At 35.1% G+C, this 21,094-nt stretch overlaps 1 protein-coding gene across 1 annotated transcript in view; it reads right to left on the bottom strand.

The window, feature by feature from the left end:
* The window catches only part of LOC142334671 (uncharacterized), a 64,591-nt gene that overhangs the window by 35,302 nt on the left and 8,195 nt on the right, over window positions 1-21,094 (bottom strand). Inside the window, 1 exon segment of the mRNA XM_075382889.1 lies at window positions 9,047-9,357. Within this exon segment, the coding sequence (XP_075239004.1) occupies window positions 9,047-9,357 (311 nt within the window).

Below are 21,094 nucleotides of genomic sequence, written 5' to 3'. Positions count from 1 at the left end.
AGGATATGTTCTTCAAATCAATAATGAATGAACCCGATTGGGGCGCCGATGACTTGGGCGAAAGCGAGCAGGAAAGCGGGCAGCAGGCGCAGGAAAGCGGGCAGCGGGCGCAGGAAAGCGGGCAGCGGGCGCAAGAAAGTGGGCAGCATGCGCACGAAAGCGGGCAGCGGGCGCAGGAAAGCGGGCGGCATGCGCAGGAAAGCGGGCAGCGGGCGCAGGAAAGCGGGCAGCATGCGCAGGATAGCTCGCAGCAGGTAAAAAACAGAAACCAGCAAAAAAACAAACGTCAAACGCAACAGTCAGCAAACGTTCCACAAACTAATAGCATTCTAAACACAAGTTTCAACTCAATTCCCGACCCAGGTTTTCACCAGCGAAATTATAGCGAGGACGAATTGAATCAAAATTTGGTAGATTTTGACAATTTGTCAGAGTTTTTGGACAGTGGTTCTTCTACGGACGCAGCTTGCGATGGGTTTATTCTAAGTCAAGCGATAGAAGATTCAGATAGCAGCACCCAACCTCCAATCACAATTGATGAACAACCGCCAGCCAACCTCCCAGTAACAATTGATCAACAACATCTGCAAGATCAACCACCTACCGAAAAGAGAAGACGAGCAAGAATCATAGAAATTAATAGCGAAGAGGACTGAAGAACCAAAACAAAACTAAAAAGTCTTGTCTCATCCTGTATTTGTACCTATATTGTCCACAAACCACTTGAGGCCGGGCTTATATGGCCCAATTGACTTTTTTAAAAAGTTAAATTTGTACCATCCCCCCTTTTTGGGCTAAAAATTTCTTGTGTGTAGTGAGTGAGGTCATGTGATAGGGAGGGACACTGACGTACCAGGAGGGGTTGATCTGCCACGGCATGTGACAGAACACAGTTCTTCCTGCACATATCAGAATGCTTAAAAGTTCGTTTTGCAACAAAATTACAAAATTTGTGTCGCAGAGGACCTATTAAGTCAGCTTTTCCGCTGCCATACATACAGGGCTTATCTTATTCATTTTACACCCTATAAAAATCAGTAGAACCGGATTTTTGAAAAATAGTTCCTACCCATATATCCGGTCTACTAAAAAAGATTTTTCTTACTCAATTGTTGCGGAGGTAGATGATCAGGTTTCCGTTCCCTTGGCCGCAAACAACTCAACCCTCGACTTGAAATTTTTCACTGAGCGGGCATTTTCAACAATGGCAGATATCAAAATCAAAAACACTGCTTCGGTTGACGCAAAAGACAATTTTGTTCAGATTCTTGATCGTTCTCGATCGTTTTGCTAAAAAAAAATAAATTTCACATCGTTTTCATAAGACAAATTATCCGTTTATATTTACAGGCCTTGTCTTGGATTAAAAATTCATGAAACATCAGCTAACATAGAAATCAAGTAAACTATAAGACAAACGATTGCAACTCGACCAAATTGTCAATTATGCTTTGGTAGTTGTTTTGAATGTTGATAACTCGACTTTTCGTCAATCAATTTTTGGACCAACTCCCTCAACCCCATTTCTGTTCCATCAAAAAAACTAAATTCGATTTCATCGAACACTTGGGTCCTAATAATAGAAGTTTCAACTAATTTAGGGGTCCCATCAAAGTATGTTACGTAAAATACACCAATCTGGAAACAGAAAGAGATCCGAAATAATATAGCTAGGGTTGAGCCCTGTTCAAGGACTAAAAGATTTTTTTCTTTTTTAATTAATAACCAGGCGCGTAACGGAGAAAAAGTTCATTTTTAAAAAGGAACTTACTTGAACTAATCGGATCTTCAACCATTGGAAATAAACTGTTATACAATGACTGGTTGTAAAGTTCCTCTTTACTCGAAACTTGAACTCCAATGTTTAAAAAATTGGCGAACTTTGTGATTAAAAATCTAATAATTTTCATAAGGATTAGTAGAGGAAAAGCACATTATCAAACACATGATCAAATTAGTTTTCTTATGCCCCAAACAAAAAAAACGCTTCTGCTTCCACACTGTGATCTTATAATAACTCCGACAGATTGACCCTTGAAACATGATTGAGAAAAAAATGTAAAATCTTGTTTACAAGAGACCAAAATTTTCTAAGAAGTTCGCCAATTTTTAAAAAGTGTCGATCCACGCGAGAATTGATTGCTACTGGAGCCCAAGACGATGACAAAAATTCAATATTCTACTAAATGATTACCAACTGTATGAAGAAATTAATGATGAAAAATGAGAGTATAGATACTAAGTATCCTGTTTCAGACAATGTTTTTATTAACAGAATCACTGTTTTCGAGCCAAAAATGTTTAAAAAATTAATCTTTCCTGGTTCCCTCCAAAACCTTTATTAAGTTCCCATAATCTTGACTTTTTGATCTGACGGCAAATTTTTCTATGATCTTGCCGCAAAAACCTAGTGGGGGGACAAAAAACCGAAATTTTGGAACATTTTTGGCTAAAAATCTGTTTAGGTTTTGCTAAAATCGGATAAATGCACGCTTAAAATTTACAGCGGCGAACAATAGCGCTTCTAAGTGACTGAATTAACGTAGTAAAACAAGGTCTAGTTAAAGCGAATTTGTCTAGCGCTGCACAATATGGCGGGAAATTAGCAAAATTTGCAAAGAATTAGAACTGGTTTCAATTAGCCTAAGAAAATTTAGACGAATGGAATAATAATATAGCCCCTTAAAATCTTCGAAAAAACTGACTAAAACCTCAAAAATAGGGGGGACATTTTATTCAAATTCAAAAAAAATTCAATTGTCCCACCCCGTTGTTGTCGGGCCGAGAAAATCAGGCTTCCAAAAATGTCCGTCCCCCCCCCGTTGAGGTTCTAGTCATTTTTTTATACTACTCCCGGGTCGAGTTGTCAGCGGTTATAACCGGATAATTCTGGAGGAAATGAGCTGAATGCGTATATATTATACAAGCGATGTGATGAAAAACTTGAATGTTTTGTTTTCAGAGCTGCTTGTGCTTAAAAGAAATATTTTCAGCACTTCTAAGAATCACTCTCTAAAAATTATCAAAACTTGAAGCATTTTCTTACTTAAAAACCACACTTTGTAGAAAAATATAGAAAGAACGGTTTCAGTAGTTTTCTTATACAAATCCGACGAAAAAAATCAACACCATGTCAACAAAATTTTCATCTTATCAATTTGATTGCCTTGAAGTCGAATCCTATGTCTATCAAGTCAGTCATTAAGATGGTCTACGAAATGCAATTCAAAGAGAAAATTTTGCGTGTTACTAAATGCTTTTGTTCCTAGTCATTTGCACTACTTTGCTGTTCCGCTTAGCACTATAAACTCAATTTTGCGAATATCAATGGAAAAACACTGGAGCTGAACAGTCAAAGCCGGTTACAATAGAAACAAGTTTTGTTCAACATCTGATCTAAAAACCGAGAATAACATTTTGCCAACAAATCAGTTACTAGGCTATCGGTGTTCGTTGTACACCGGAAAATATTAACGGTCTAATTCTGCCTTTCACGTTAAAAACGGAGTTCATTTTCCAAAAAACAACTTCTATATACATGAAAGAACTGGTGTCATCTTCTGCAAAGATAAAGCTCACTCAAAATAATTGAAAGAAGTGTTATAAAATAAAGGTCTGTTCTTGCGTAACAACCTCAAATGCCAATTTCCAATTTTTAAACTCAAAAAAAATTGGAGTCAAATATCGCTCTTTGTTCATGGATAAATATAGAGAGGACCCAGTCAACGCTACCTATGGCAGCTTATAATGGAAAGATTTCAGCTTCAATTGGGGGTATTGTTAATAAATTTTTTCTTGATGCATAATTTAAAGTACTTATCTTTTTCCGTACTTGATTATGTTGCTCTGAACACAAAATGTGGATTAAAACAGTGTTTTCTTTTAAAACTTTCAATTTTACGTACACAGCAAATTGAACCCATTTCCTATATAGTTCTCGAAAAATTTACAAAAACAACTATTTTTTAGCGAATTTTGTACATAAATTATACACTTCAAAAATGAACCAGATTTCATCAATTTTCATGTTTCACCAGCACATAGCCAATTATTGGAACAGCTGCACACTGTAAAAAATACAAAAAAAAAGTTTTTAAAACTTAATTGACGATAAAAACAACTAAAAGTCGAGCAATTCAAAATCAAAAAATTAATATACCAAATTTTTAATTCCTCATTTCACTTCACTTCTAATTGTTTTTCTTTTACAGTTCTGCTTTTATTTAGTCCTTTGCCGGTCAAATTTCCATCAACTGTAATTAGTTTTACTTGCAAATGTCATGTAGAGCAAAGTGAGTCAATTATGATCAAAATTCATTAGGCAGTTTAACTTAAATTGCACTTGTAATAAGTAAAACAAATGACGTAGTTTACAAAAGAACGTTAAGAGCGCTGCATGATAGTGTAAAAAAAACTTCTGTTTTGATTTTTAAAAATTTTCCCCAAAAAATTTTAATAAAATTGAGCGCCAGACGACGTAACAAAAACCGTGAGTACCGCAAATTAAATCCGCTAAACTTGCTCTTCCGCAGCCACTAACAATTTCTCAGCGGACATAACATAAGGTCAAACTAGACCATTCGGTTTTGAAAAACGAGTCGGTTTTGAAAAAATAGGTAAAATAGAAAATTAATCAAAATATTAAGCAAACTATACAATACGCGTAATTGTAACCAAAAAGAACAAGGCGGCTCGGTAATGTGCGTTCGCACATTAAGTTCCGACCCCGCTCATCTACATTTTTCACTTAATTGTCTACCAAATGAGGAAGAGAATAAAAAAACTAACATATCAAAATATCGTTCAACAAATTACTAAGAGAAAAAACAATCTACTCTAGAGGGCCTATGAGACCAGTGGCTATAATAATATGACTACCAGAAAAGACGGCAATAAAAATCAAATAGTTACAAATATTAATTACGACCAAAAAACTCATTGTCCATTTTTTTGAAAACCACTAATAACAAATCAAAATGGCATCAGATAAAATTTATACTAGAGGACTAATCGCTACTTTTTGGAACAAAATATGGGACTTTTCCTCAATGCGACTTGGCAACAAGTCGACTAGAAATGTGAAAAAGGGGCAAAGTTTATTAAAACATTGCTTTTTTGAAAAAAAGAACTAAATTCGAGCTGATCAGAAACATTACGCATCAAATGAAAAAATTGAGAGTCTTTTAAACTTCAATAGAGAGCAACTGAGGCCTTTCATCATCCAGCATATGTCATACGACTACAAAAAGAACGACAAATACAGGCAAAAACGAAAAATTTGCACGAAAAATTATGCACGAAAACGAGGTCCCCCAATCAATTTAAAGCTGATCACTAAAAAAATAAAAATCTTCTTTTGCATTTTCTGCAGGTGACAACAATTGTAAATCAAATGACGCCCATTATTGTGATACTGTGAAAAAAAAACAAAAACGGGGCAAATATACAAAAATCACGAAAATTGGTTTTATGAAAACTAGTTGTTCCAAGAAAGACCATTTGAAGAAAATAAAACCCTTATGAAGAGCACACTGTATTTCAATAGATAAATGATGTGATTTGTATATAGAGATGCTTAACTACAACTTAACAGAAATAAAATTGGCAGATCTCAAAAATCTATCACTTTTTTTTCTTAAAAACAAGTACTTTCAAAACTCATAGCCAACAAAAGTTTTCGACTAAAAGAGTACACAGTTTGTCTTGCAACTACTTCGAAAACTAATCGCAACTGTTATTAATGAGACTAAATAATAAGACTATAGAATAACATTAAATACAAGCTGAACTAATAAGTTTCACAAACAACTTTACGAAACCACAGTTTTGAAGCCATTAAATTTATAAGACATTAAACACGAGAATACAACATCTTGATTTGCGTCTCCTTTGATCATTATAACGTCTTTTTGAAAAACGACTATCACAAAATGTCAACAAAAAGAACCACAAAAACTGAAAAGTAACTAAACTTTACAAAATTCTGCTGAAAAAAATGCCTAAGCCCTGAAGACATCATTTAAAACGTTTAAACAACAGAAAAATTATTGTTTGATTCAATAAATCATCAAAAGAACTCTAAATAATGAGGCTAATTTACGAAAATGATACAATATAGTAAAATACGAAGAAAAAAACGCAAACCAGAACAAAAAGTGATAAGTTGAGGAATACTATTACTTTTTTTTAGAAATTTAATTTAATTCGAAAGTCAAAATAACCATTAGCTATCTACCGATATCTAATATTATCATTTGTTGATCTACAATTGGCCACTGAGACCTTAAATTACACAATATTTGGCATATGACGACAAAATTTAACAACAAATAACGGGCAAGATAAAAAAAACTCTACCAATTTCTGAAATAGAACGTTGTCGCAGCCCTTCAAACCATATGTTATGAAAACAAAAAATATGTTCCGTTTCAAATGTTGTAAAACTTTTTTCAGTTAGGTTGTAAAATAATGTGACAATTTACAAAAGAAACAAAAACAACAGCAAAAATTGGCAATTATGCACAAAAAGCAGAACAATTTGAAAGAAAACTCGTAGTACCAAAAGCAAGAAAACCTTCTGTTAAAACAATCGGCCATAATATTAGTTTTTATTCTATAATGAGGAAAGGGTGACATGTACTTCCTGAGAATAAGCAAAATGTTGACTAACATAATACAAAAAATTGACAAGTTCAAAAAAATCACAGAAATTTCTTTAAAACAAATACTTTCAATAATATAGGAGACAATAGATAACAACCGAATGAATAGAAAAGGTTCAGCTGCACCTCTTGAGAACAAAAATTAGATCATTGAGTGGTAAAACTTAAAATTCACACTGCCAAAAGATTAACATTTGAATGCAAAAGACAAGAATTCAGTTAAATTTTACTAAAACTCTTCCTCAAAGCCATAACAACTTTGGTTCTCTGAAAACAAACTGTATCTACATTCAGCCTCAAGTTTAAGTAAATTGTAGCTGTCATTAACGGAGCCGCGAATATAAAATATTGTCAGTAATTAACATTAAGAAAACAAAAGCAAAACAATTTGAAAAAAGGCAGCATCAAAATAAAAACCAAAAAGTCTCTGATTCTAAGAATCCATGATATTATCGAACCTCTCCCTGATTTTGTCGCGCGCCCAGCAAACCGACCAAGTGTTCCAAATGTTTGCGAATTAGACCAATTGTTGAGTGGAGTTCTTCAAATATTAAAAAATAACAACGATGCATTTTGAATAATTATCGAGTCAAATCTGCAAAAAAACGGCAAAGTTTTAACTCCAGAAGACTTTCATACGGCGCCTAATTGCAACTAGCGCCTTTTTGAGATTAGGGAGTCTGTTTAAAGGTTTCTAGGTCACTAAGTCTGGCGATTTATCAAAAATTTTAGCCAAAAATTACTTCAATCAAACAATTCAGCAAAGGTCTTTTATCTCTAACGGTAACAACAACACTCTGGCGTGAAAAATTTTAACCTATTGTGAATTATATTAGCGATATTGTGCCAAATTTTAGCAAAAATTACTGAAAATGTGAACAAAAACAGTCGAATGTTCGCAAAACTTTAACGAAAATCGAAAAAATCTTTTTAATTCCGTATTTTATGCCGGACGGGCTTTTCAATGATACCACTCACAGTTCTGTACGATGAATATATCGATCGGCCAAAATTGACTGAACAAAAAAAAACCCAGTTGAGTATATAGTTCCCCCCTCCCCACTAAAGTGGGGGCGCAACAATAAATTTAACGAAGCACAAATTATATCCGCTTCCAATTAATCATCAATAGAGTCATAAACAAAATTATCAATTTGCAACAAAAGTGCCATTAATTATTGATATTTTCTTGTAGTCCTAATTGAATTAGTAAATCTATCTTTAGACTAGGGTGGAAAATAGCAAAAAAAAGGATGAAGACAAAGGAACGGCTGATAAAAATTATGAGTGAGGAAATACTTAAAAAGTACAACACCTTCTATGATAATTATCACATCGCTTGATCAAGCTAAAAAATCAAACTTTATTATCATAATGTTTGATTCAACAGCCAAAGCAGTTCTTCAGGGCTTTTCTAAAAGAAAATTGTGCTTCATCTCAAAAGTTTTTGGGGGAAATAACGTAAATTTGTAAATAAGAGACGTCAAAAAGTTCTTGATAAGATCTTGGTACGATCTTGTTTTTTGATACCCATGCAAAGATCTTGCAAGTTCGTGCAAATCTTGATATTTTCATGGCAAGTAGCATGTCAAGATCTCACTAAGATTTAATTTGTTTCAGTTCACTGGCCCGTTGCGCATACACGAACACACCATCCCGCACCACCACGCCTTGTTGGCCCGCTCTTATAACTCTTAGAAAGGGAATCACGAAAATAGCAACTCCCAGCCAAAACTTCCCTTATAGGGGTTAGGAACTATATACCAGCCAACAATTAACATCGTTCATTATTTATTGATGAGAATAGCTTTTATATTCAACAGCTTTTCAAAGTCAGCGCGATTTGAGCACTCTCGAATTTGATACGTTTTATAGTATTACGAACTATTTTCCTGAAGAAATGTTACTTTTTAAAATGCTATTGGTTTCCAAGCTGCACCTTTATTTGCTTTCTCTTAAAAAGAATGAATTATAAACAACACCAGCTACCGGTCTGTGGTACAAAATTTCAATCACTTTGCGGTCCCCAAGCCGAATGCAATTGTGACCGCGATTACAAATAATATGCAATTTATTCAACTTCTCAGCATTTGGGTGATTTATTTGAATTTAACTTGACCGCGTGTTACTTCCTCGATGCGCAGATACTCATAAAGAGCTGATTTGAATGATATATCGAATGTTCCGAAACTTCCATCTTTTTTTCAAAATGCCAGAGTAGCAAAAGCATACTAGTATAGCAGTGCAGCAGTCTCTAATTTGAACGATGTTAAAACGCAATAACAATCAGTTAAGAAAATCACGCACAATTAGTACTTGTCATAGTTATAACTTAGACAATTTTATATATTTCGATTTAAAAATCCAGAACAAAATTGACTAACTGAATTTTGGATGCATCGTGATTGAATTGCAACTGTTTTTCGTTTTTGAGACTGATCATTTGGTTTTTCACATCATCCCGAAATGCCAGAAACTCTCGTTCCAATGGTTTATATTTTGACTCAATAAGTGCACTGAGCCGATTTGTCTCTTCAAACGAAGCTCTACTGTTCTCTCTTGCCTCGCGAAGTTGGAAATCAATCGACTCCATTCGTTTTTTCAATGACTCCTTTTCAGCTCTTAGAGCCGCGTTTTCTTGTAGAAGTTTTGGACGAGACTTTGTCGAACCCGAGACGTCTTCGGCTGCAGTCGGCTGAAATTCACGAGAGTTAGAGAAGATATCTAGGTGATTGTTCAAATTGTGATTACAGTTCATTATTTTTGGTATAAACAGCACTGTTATTCATAATAAATGGTAGCTCAAAATTAACTTCATTGAATAAAAATTCATTAGCTCTATATGCTCATATGAACAAAAATTTTGTATTTGATTCAGAGCATGGATTTAAGAAGAATGTATAAAGCAATGAGCTGCATGATTTAAATTACATGCGTATTTTTTAGATTTTGAGACGTTGAGAAGCTTGATTATCAAAATATTTGAACTAATTGATGTAATACCTGGACAATTGGCAATTCACTTACGAAACGTCAAATTGTTTAAACAAATCAAAAATTAATGTAAGCAGCATAATGCTTTTCCAGCATAATGCAGTATAATATTTCAACCCTTAAGTCATACCCTTCTCAGAGTTTTTGTCAAGATTTGCTGAAAGGCTACCCCAGTGATTCTGGAGTTTCTATCGTGCAAGATCTGACCCATTTTCTCACAAAACTGTCTTATAAGAACTTACAAGCAGATGCATCCCGTTACAAGATCCTATCAGACAATTTGTCATATCTTAAGGATAACCAGATCTTACACGATAAAACTTACATCTTATAAGATCTTACTCGAAAAAAATTTCTTTTTGACAGCAGAACGTTTATCGTGCAAGATGATCAGGTGCTTACTAAGAAATTTTATCGTGTAAGATCCTATAAAAGTTCGTAAGAATATGCTTTCTCCTATAAAATCTTTTCAGAGAATGCATATTCTAACGAAATCTGATAATATCTTGCACGATAAAAATTCTAAACAGGCATCTTATCAGATCTTACATAATAAAATTTCTTAGTCAGCATCTTATCAGATCTAACAAAATTAAAATTCATTCTTATAAGATCTTACGAACGCACACGCACAAATACACACACACAAACACAGACACAGACACACACACACACACACACACACACACACACACACACACACACACACACACACACGCGCGCGCGCGCAAAAACATAGACAATTAAACACACTCACGCACAAACAAAAAACATTCACAGGCACCTAAACCGACAACTGATTACACACACACACAAACAAACACACACACACACACACACACACACACACACACACACACACACACACACACACACACATACACACACACACACACGCGCGCGCGCGCAAACACATAGACACAATTAAACACACTCACGCACAAACAAAAAAACTTTCACAGGCACCTAAACCGACAACTGATTACACACGCACACACACACACACACAAACACACACACACATATACACACACACACACACACACACACACACACACACACGCACACACACACACACAGACACACACACACACGCACACACACACATACAGACACACACACTAAAACACGCCGAGACTAGATCGTTATTAGATCGTTCGTAGCCAGAAGTAATAATTATTCTAGGCTAAAGCCAGGAGAAAAACAAAATTAAAAAGTATTGCCCTTTAAAGAAATATGAGTTGCGATGCTTTTCGGAGTCAACCCAGTATGGCCTGTTGGAAAAAAGGAAGAAAAACGGGAAAAACCATTCACTGGGAGGAAATCAGCAAGACTGACAAAAGGTGATATTGGATTTTCATATTCTGCCAGTAATGCTAGTATTTTACTGCTTATGATGTAATTTTATAGACGAGAATCTGTTATTATCTGTTCAGACAATTTCCGTTTTGTTGCTGCCATCAGATCAATCTGTGATCTAGTTAGATGCACATCATTAACATCATTTTTGATTCCTTTTCTTCTGGCACTCTTTAAGTTATTCAGTTTAACTTGTCAGTTGACTATCATTTTGAACACTCAGCAAGAAAGGAGTTGCAAAACCTATTTGAAAAAATTAAGTCAATTCCTTCAACAATTGAAGAAGTGCAATAGTGTCGCAATTTCCAATCTATCCTTTATGAACTTTTTCATAACAAATCTAAAATACATATTAAACGTATATCCCATAACGGAGTCAGCAACGGAATCCCAAAAACGCCTTAACCCTTAGAAACATTTTGGGAGAAGCCTACAATGAACCCACCACTCACTTGGGAAAAAAAGTGTGCGCAGAGTTGGCGCTCCTAGAAATTCTACCTTTTCAGAAACTATCCGACTAACCACTGGCAGTTGTCACTTACCCTGAAGAAACAACGCACAAAAAGCAAGTTCAAGGACACACACAACAATCAGAGAGACATATATTCACCGTAAATGCTCTGATGAGTTGACTTAGCACAAAAATAAGACAATAGCATCCTTTGCGGAGACAAAAAAAAAGAATTATATGTGATGAAGAGTTTTGATATGCTACCTCTGCAACGGCACAGAGAGGAATAGATACTTCATCAGAAAACATCCGTACCTCGATGGTTAAAAACAATCTACCCGACAGCATGGGAAAGCACTGGAAGAATCTTTCACAAATATGATCAGTACGTTTGTTTACTCTAGGGCAGTAAAAGCAAAAACCAAGTATTAGAAATTTTCTGCGGAAAATTGAAGGAACAATTCAGAAATTCCAGACTCAGAGACAGGGACACTTGATAATACAAAACATTTTCAACCTAAACATGCTTGATTCGGATAGTCTAAAAAACTTGCTTCAGTTAGCCTAAGCAACGCCCTGGAAATCGCAACTCAAATGGAAATGGGAGTAAAGAATCGGCAACCTATAAACCAAAACTGGTCGCTCAACCAGACCGTTGACATGGTTACAGAAATTCTCAATCAGAAATTGTAACATGCACTACAATCATCGAAGCCAGAACTAGAATTGCGAACCGCAAAACGCAAACATAAATAACAGTAAAACTTGTGTTCAAATAAGGAAAAATGATCACAAATTGATCTGCAAGCACAAAAACAAAAAAACATTGAACAAAGTGAGTGATCAAAAGTCAATTTATCAAAAAAAACTCTCAGAAACTGAAAAAGAAATAACAAATTTATTTCCGATAATTGAACGTCAGCCAAATCAACGACGCATGCAAAAACAGACGGATTAAAAAACTGGTAACTATACAGCTAGTTACAATCAATAGTACAATGAAGAGTTCAATTCATCATAAGAAAATTCTGATGATGATTATGTAGCATCAATAACTAACGAAAATAACACACACACACACACTAAAATACACCGAGACTAGATCGTTATTAGATCGTTCGTAGCCAGAAGTAATAATTATTCTAGGCTAAAGCCAGGAGAAAAACAAAATTAAAAAGTACTGCCCTTTAAAAAAATATGAGTTGCGATGCTTTTCGGAGTCTTCCCAGTATGGCCTGTTGGAAAAAAGAAAGAAAAATGGGAAAAACCATTCACTGAGAGGAAATCAGCAAGACTGACAGAAAGTGATATGGATCTTCATATTCTGCCAGTAATGCTAGTATTTTACTGCTAATGATTTAATTTTATAGACGAGAATCTGTTATTATCTGTTCAGACAATTTCCGTTTTGTTGCTGCCATCAGATCAGTCTGTGATCTAGTTAGATGCACATCATTAACATTATTTTTGATTCTCTTTTCTTCTGGCACTCTTTAAGTTATTCAGTTTAACTTGTCACTTGACTATCATTTTGAAAACTCAGCAAGAAAGGAGTTGCAAAACCTATATGAAAAAATTAAGTCAATTCCTTCAACAATTGAAGAAGTGCAATAGTGTCGCAATTTCCAATCTCTCTTTTATTAACTTTTTCATAACAAATCTAAAATACATACTAAACGTATATCCCATAACGGAGTCAGCAACGGAATCCCAAAAACGCCTTAACACTTAGAAACATTTTGGGAGAAACCTACAATGAACCCACCACTCACTTGGGAAAAAAAGTGTGCGCAGAGTTGGCGCTCTTAGCTTAAAAATTCTACCTTTTAAGAAACTATCCGACTAACCACTGGCAGTTGTCACTTACCCTGAAGAAACAACGCACAAAAAGCAAGTTCAAGGACACACACAACAATCAGAGAGACATATATTCACCGTAAATGCTCTGATGAGTTGACTTAGCACAAAAATATGACAATAGCATCCTTTGCGGAGACAAAAAAAATTATATGTGACGAAGAGTTTTGATATGCTACCTCTGCAACGGCACAGAGAGGAATAGATACTTCATCAGAAAGCATCCGTACCTTGATGGTTAAAAACAAACTACCCGACAGCATGGAAAGCACTGGAAGAATCTTTCACAAATATGATCAGTACCTTTGTTTACTCTAAGGCAGTAAAAGCAAAAACCAAGTCTTAGAAATTTTCTGCGGAAAATTGAAGGAACAATTCAGATATTCCAGACTCAGAGACACGGACGACTTGATAATACAAAACATTTTCAACCTAGACATGCTTGATTCGGATAGTCTAAAAAACTTGCTTCAGTTAGCCTAAGCAACGCCCTGGAAATCGCAACTCAAATGGAAATGGGAGTAAAGAATCAGCAACCTATAAACCAAAACTGGTCGCTCAACCAGACCGTTGACATGGTTACAGAAATTCTCAATCAGAAACTGTAACATGCACTACAATCATCGAAGCCAGAACTAGAATTGCAAACCGCAAAAAGCAAACACAGATAACAGTAAAACTTGTGTTCAAATAAGGAAAAATGATCACAAATTGATCTGCAAGCACAAAAACAAAAAACATTGAAAAAAGTGAGTGATCAAAAGTCAATTTTAAAAAAAACTCTCGGAAACTGAAAAAGAAATAAAAAATTTAGGTCCGATAATTGAACGTCAGCCAAATCAACTACGCATGCAAAAACACAAAAACAGACGGATTAAAAAAACTGGTAACTATACAGCTAGTTACAATCAATTGTACAATGAAGAGTTCAATTCATCATAAGAAAATTCTGATGATGATTATGTAGCATCAATAACTAACGAAACTAACACACACACACACACACACACACACACACACACACACACTAAAGTACACCGAGACTAGATCGTTATTAGATCGTTTGTAGCCAGAAGTAATAATTATTCTAGGCTAAAGCCAGGAGAAAAACAAAATTAAAAACTATTGCCCTTTAAAGAAATATGAGTTGCGATGCTTTTCGGAGTCACCCCAGTATGGCTTGTTGGAAAAAAAAGAAAAACGGGAAAAACCATTCACTGAGAGGAAATCAGCAAGACTGACAAAAAGTGATATGGAGCTTCATATTCTGCCAGTAATGCTAGTATTTTACTGCTAATGATTTAATTTTATAGACGAGAATCTGTTATTATCTGTTCAGACAATTTCCGGTTTGTTGCCGCCATCAGATCAATCTGTGATCTAGTTAGATGCACATCATTAACATTATTTTTGATTCCCTTTTCTTCTGGCACTCTTTATGTTATTCAGTTTTACTTGTCACTTTACTATCATTTTGAACACTCAGCAAGAAAGGAGTTGCAAAACCTATTTGAAAAAATTAAGTCAATTCCTTCAACAATTGAAGAAGTGCAATAGTGTCGCAATTTCCAATCGATCCTTTATTAACTTTTTCATAACAAATCTAAAATACATATTAAACGTATATCCCATAACGGAGTCAGCAACGGAATCCCCAAAACGCCTTAACACTTAGAAACATTTTGGGAGAAGCCTACAATGAACCCACCACTCACTTGGGAAAAAAGTTTGCGCAGAGTTGGCGCTCCTAGCTAAAGAAATTCTACCTTTTATGAAACTATCCGACTAACCACTGGCAGTTGTAACTTACCCTGAAGAAACAACGCACAAAAAGCAAGTTCAAGGACACACACAACAATCAGAGAGACATATATTCACCGTAAATGCTCTGATGAGGTGATTTAGCACAAAAATATGACAATAATATCCTTTGCGGAGACAAAAAAAAGAATTATATGTGACGAAGAGTTTTGATATACTACATCTGCAACGGCACAGAGAGGAATAGAATCTTCATCAGAAAGCGTCCGTACCTCGATGGTTAAAAACAATCTAACCGACAGCATGGAAAGCACTGGAAGAATCTTTCACAAATATGATCAATACGTTTGTTTACTCTAAGGCAGTAAAAGCAAAAACCAAGTATTAGAAATTTTCTGCGGAAAATTGAAGGAACAATACAGAAATTCCAGACTCAGAGACAGGGACACTTGATAATACAAAACATTTTCAACCTAAACATGCTTGATTCGGATAGTCTAAAAAACCTAATTCAGTTAGCCTAAGCAACGCCCTGGAAATCGCAACTCAAATGGAAATGGGAGTAAAGAATCGGCAACCTATAAACCAAAACTGGTCGCTCAACCAGACCGTTGACATGGTTACAGAAATTCTCAATCAGAAATTGTAACATGCACTACAATCATCGAAGCCAGAACTAGAATTGCAAACCGCAAAAAGCAAACACAGATAACAGTAAAACTTGTGTTCAAATAAGGAAAAATGATCACAAATTGATCTGCAAGCACAAAAACAAAAAACATTGAAAAAAGTGAGTGATCAAAAGTCAATTTTAAAAAAAACTCTCGGAAACTGAAAAAGAAATAAAAAATTTAGGTCCGATAATTGAACGTCAGCCAAATCAACTACGCATGCAAAAACACAAAAACAGACGGATTAAAAAAACTGGTAACTATACAGCTAGTTACAATCAATTGTACAATGAAGAGTTCAATTCATCATAAGAAAATTCTGATGATGATTATGTAGCATCAATAACTAACGAAACTAACACACACACACACACACACACACACACACACACACTAAAGTACACCGAGACTAGATCGTTATTAGATCGTTTGTAGCCAGAAGTAATAATTATTCTAGGCTAAAGCCAGGAGAAAAACAAAATTAAAAACTATTGCCCTTTAAAGAAATATGAGTTGCGATGCTTTTCGGAGTCACCCCAGTATGGCTTGTTGGAAAAAAAAGAAAAACGGGAAAAACCATTCACTGAGAGGAAATCAGCAAGACTGACAAAAAGTGATATGGAGCTTCATATTCTGCCAGTAATGCTAGTATTTTACTGCTAATGATTTAATTTTATAGACGAGAATCTGTTATTATCTGTTCAGACAATTTCCGGTTTGTTGCCGCCATCAGATCAATCTGTGATCTAGTTAGATGCACATCATTAACATTATTTTTGATTCCCTTTTCTTCTGGCACTCTTTATGTTATTCAGTTTTACTTGTCACTTGACTATCATTTTGAACACTCAGCAAGAAAGGAGTTGCAAAACCTATTTGAAAAAATTAAGTCAATTCCTTCAACAATTGAAGAAGTGCAATAGTGTCGCAATTTCCAATCGATCCTTTATTAACTTTTTCATAACAAATCTAAAATACATATTAAACGTATATCCCATAACGGAGTCAGCAACGGAATCCCCAAAACGCCTTAACACTTAGAAACATTTTGGGAGAAGCCTACAATGAACCCACCACTCACTTGGGAAAAAAGTTTGCGCAGAGTTGGCGCTCCTAGCTAAAGAAATTCTACCTTTTATGAAACTATCCGACTAACCACTGGCAGTTGTAACTTACCCTGAAGAAACAACGCACAAAAAGCAAGTTCAAGGACACACACAACAATCAGAGAGACATATATTCACCGTAAATGCTCTGATGAGGTGATTTAGCACAAAAATATGACAATAATATCCTTTGCGGAGACAAAAAAAAAGAATTATATGTGACGAAGAGTTTTGATATACTACATCTGCAACGGCACAGAGAGGAATAGAATCTTCATCAGAAAGCGTCCGTACCTCGATGGTTAAAAACAATCTAACCGACAGCATGGAAAGCACTGGAAGAATCTTTCACAAATATGATCAATACGTTTGTTTACTCTAAGGCAGTAAAAGCAAAAACCAAGTATTAGAAATTTTCTGCGGAAAATTGAAGGAACAATACAGAAATTCCAGACTCAGAGACAGGGACACTTGATAATACAAAACATTTTCAACCTAAACATGCTTGATTCGGATAGTCTAAAAAACCTAATTCAGTTAGCCTAAGCAACGCCCTGGAAATCGCAACTCAAATGGAAATGGGAGTAAAGAATCGGCAACCTATAAACCAAAACTGGTCGCTCAACCAGACCGTTGACATGGTTACAGAAATTCTCAATCAGAAATTGTAACATGCACTACAATCATCGAAGCCAGAACTAGAATTGCAAACCGCAAAACGCAAACACAAATATCAGTAAAACTTGTGTTCAAATAAGGAAAAATGATCACAAATTGATCTGCAAGCACAAAAACAAAAAACATTGAAAAAAGTGAGTGATCAAAAGTCAATTTTAAAAAAAACTCTCGGAAACTGAAAAAGAAATAAAAAATTTAGGTCCGATAATTGAACGTCAGCCAAATCAACTACGCATGCAAAAACACAAAAACAGACGGATTAAAAAAACTGGTAATTATACAGCTAGTTACAATCAATAGTACAATGAAGAGTTCAATTCATCATAAGAAAGTTCTGATGATGATTATGTAGCATCAATAACTAGCGAAATGGCAACAAAAGTAGAACCTTTCACTGCCACGATGCCAATTGGAGACATAGAATGTGTCACAATGACAATGTCTTGAATTGTATGCAACATTATCCACAATAGTCACGCAAACAAAATTCTGAAAGACACCGACATCAAATTTGATGCAAACGAATGAAAAAAAAACAACTCAATTTGCAAATTTCAATAGAGTGTAGCGATTAGAAGACAAAAAATTTCCTTGTTGGCAGTTTTCACCCAAAATTTCATTTGTGGCCAAAATTTCATTTGTGGAGAAACCTATTCAAGTAACTAGGTCTTTCTCATGTACTTTGAAAAAAAAACAGACTCGGGTAGATCTATTATTAATATCAATGCCGAATAAAACAGGCAATTGCTATTCAATTTCTAGGCCTAGTGTCACTTATCTGTTTATCTAAAACACACATACAACAATTGAAATTAAAAAATAACTACACTGCCAAGGATCAAAAAGGGAGACTTCATATAAACCTGCAATCTAAAGTTAATGAAGACTTCAGTCGCTTGCAGAAAAGTCAATTTGGAAAAATCAAGCGGCTCAGACAAATTTTTTTAATCCATTAGTTCTAACTGCGAAAAAATATGTCACAATAAAGTAGCATTATACTCAAAATTATGTAACAAATTGTTTGGTTAGAGCCAGAATCAAATGCTGAATATTTAAGTGCTAATTGATTCAATATAACAATGTCTGATTGAAACATACAAACCGCAAACGTTATAGTCAACATAAAACCACCCTGAAACATCAGCAAATTGTAGTTTTTTAAATCAAGTTTAGAGAGTAAGCAAGCAGGTATATATGGTTTCAAAACCGGCTTCTATGGTGTAACTGACATGCCGAAAGAATTCCAAAAGGCTATAGATAACCCGCTAAGCGGTCTACAAAAAAAAATTTGCCTTCTGGACGATATAATTATAGTCAGAACGGGTACAAAAAGGCCGCATCAACTGTGTAATTTGGTGTCTAAAACGTTTGGAAATAGATAATCTACGCAAAAATTTACCTAAAAGTCACTTCACTGATTTAGAAATCGAATGTTTTGTGCATAAGTTTATGCACAATGGAAGTTTGCCCGTCGCAACGAAGACAGGCGCATCACTAGCTTTGACACCACCCAATGCATTGAGAAGTTTATATCGTTTATAGGATCAGTCCTTTACATTAGTAACTTCATACCAAATCTATTAAAACTTCGTTATTCAATTTGTTTTTCACCGAAAACGTCAAAGAAAGTCGTATAGAACGAAAATCTCAAAAACCTTGAAATTGAAATGCCGTTGAAATTGCAATTCAAATGGAAATGGGAGTAAAGTATCAGCAACGTATAGAGCAAAACTTGTTGTAAGACCAGACCGTTAATATGGTTAAAGAATTTTGCAAACATAAACTGCACATGCACTACAACCATCAATGCCAGAACTAACAATTGCAACGCAAATTCCTACCATCAAAACACAAATGAAAAACTGCAAACTTTGTGCTCAAAAAAGGAAAATTAATCACAAATTGATCTGCAAGAACAAAAAAAACATTGAAAAAACTGAGTGATCAAAAATCAATCTGCAAAAATTGTCGGAAACTGAAAAACAAATAACAAATTCAGTTTCGACAAGAGAACGTCAACCAAATCAATGACGCATGCAAAATATGACGAACAAAAAAAGGTTAACTAAGTCACTAGTTACAATCATTAGCACAACGAACAGTTCAGTTCATCATACAAAAAGTCTGATGATGCAGCATCATTAAATAGCAAAATGGCAACAACAATAGGACTTCTCGGTGCCACGATGCAAATTGGAGACAGAGTGTATCACAATAAAAGATTCTTGAATTGTATGCAACATTATCAACCAGGGTCTTGCAAACAAAACTCTGAAAAAAACAGAGATATCAAAGCAGATGCAAACGACTGACAAAAAACAAATCAAACTGCAAGTCTCAAAAGAGTGTAGCAATTGAAAAACGCAATGGCATTGTTGGCAGTTATTGATAATGATCACAGAAAAAATGTCGGGAGAAATCTATTCAAGGAGCTAGGCAATGCTGCTGTTTTGCAACAAAAACGAGACTCGGGAAAATCTATTATTAATATCCTTCCGCAGTCTCAATACTCAATGGAACAGGCAGTTGCTAGCATTTTTCAGGCCTGATTTCTACGTATGTGTTTATCTAAAACACATAAAACAACCCAAATTAAATAATAACTGCGCTGCTCAGTATCAAAAGGGAGACAGGTTCCTATAATAAAGAATATTGAAGTCCTAACTGATTCCATATCACAAAATCTGATTGAATAGAACCTACAAACGGCGAACGTTATAGTCAACTTTAAACATCAAAACCCGAAAACAGCGAAATATTTTATTTTTATTATTATTTGTGGGGAGCAAGCAAGCAGGTATAAGGTTTCAAAACTGGCTTCTATGGTCTAACTGACATGCCGGTAGACTTCCAAAGGGCTAAAGATAACCCGCTAAGCGGTCTACAAAAAACATTTTGCCTTCTGAACGATATAATTAAAGTCAGAACGGATCCTAAAAACGCCACATCAAATATGTAATTTGGTGTCTAAAACGTTTAGAAATAGATAATCTACGCAATAAATTACCTCAATGTCCTTTGTCAATTTGCTGATTTAGAAATCAAATGTTTTGTCCATTAGTTTATGCACACTGGAATTTGCCCGTCGAAATGAAGACAGCCGCATCACTAGCTTTGACACCACCCAATGCCATCAGAACCTTAGATTGTTTCTAGGATCAGTCCTTTTCATTAGTAACTTCATACCAAATCTATTAAAACTCCGTCATCAATTTTGATCTCTACGGGCAACGTCACAGAAAATCGTATGGACTGAAAGTTACAAAAAAACTCTTAACAAAATTAAAAGCAAATTAGAAACTAGAGCTGCGTTAGAACAAAAAGAGCTGTATTTTTGTTGGTTTTTAAATGCTACCAAATAGAGATATAGAGTTAAAAAACTCGAATTGCTTGGTTCGGGCCGGTCAAACGACCACTTGAAATACTATTTATACGGCATACTTTCCACTGTTATCACCAGCTATCCTGCACTTCCTTCAACTGTCAAAAAGCACAGGTCAAATAAGTTATGCATGTGTTCATTATCCAGTTGGGTAGATAAACTCCTTTCATGTT

Source organism: Convolutriloba macropyga, chromosome 2, assembly GCF_964194025.1.
Source record: "Convolutriloba macropyga chromosome 2, txConMacr16.3, whole genome shotgun sequence".
Classification (NCBI taxonomy): domain Eukaryota; kingdom Metazoa; phylum Xenacoelomorpha; order Acoela; family Convolutidae; genus Convolutriloba; species Convolutriloba macropyga.
Note: the sequence above shows the minus strand (reverse complement) of the source record. Positions and strands in the feature narration are given on the sequence as shown.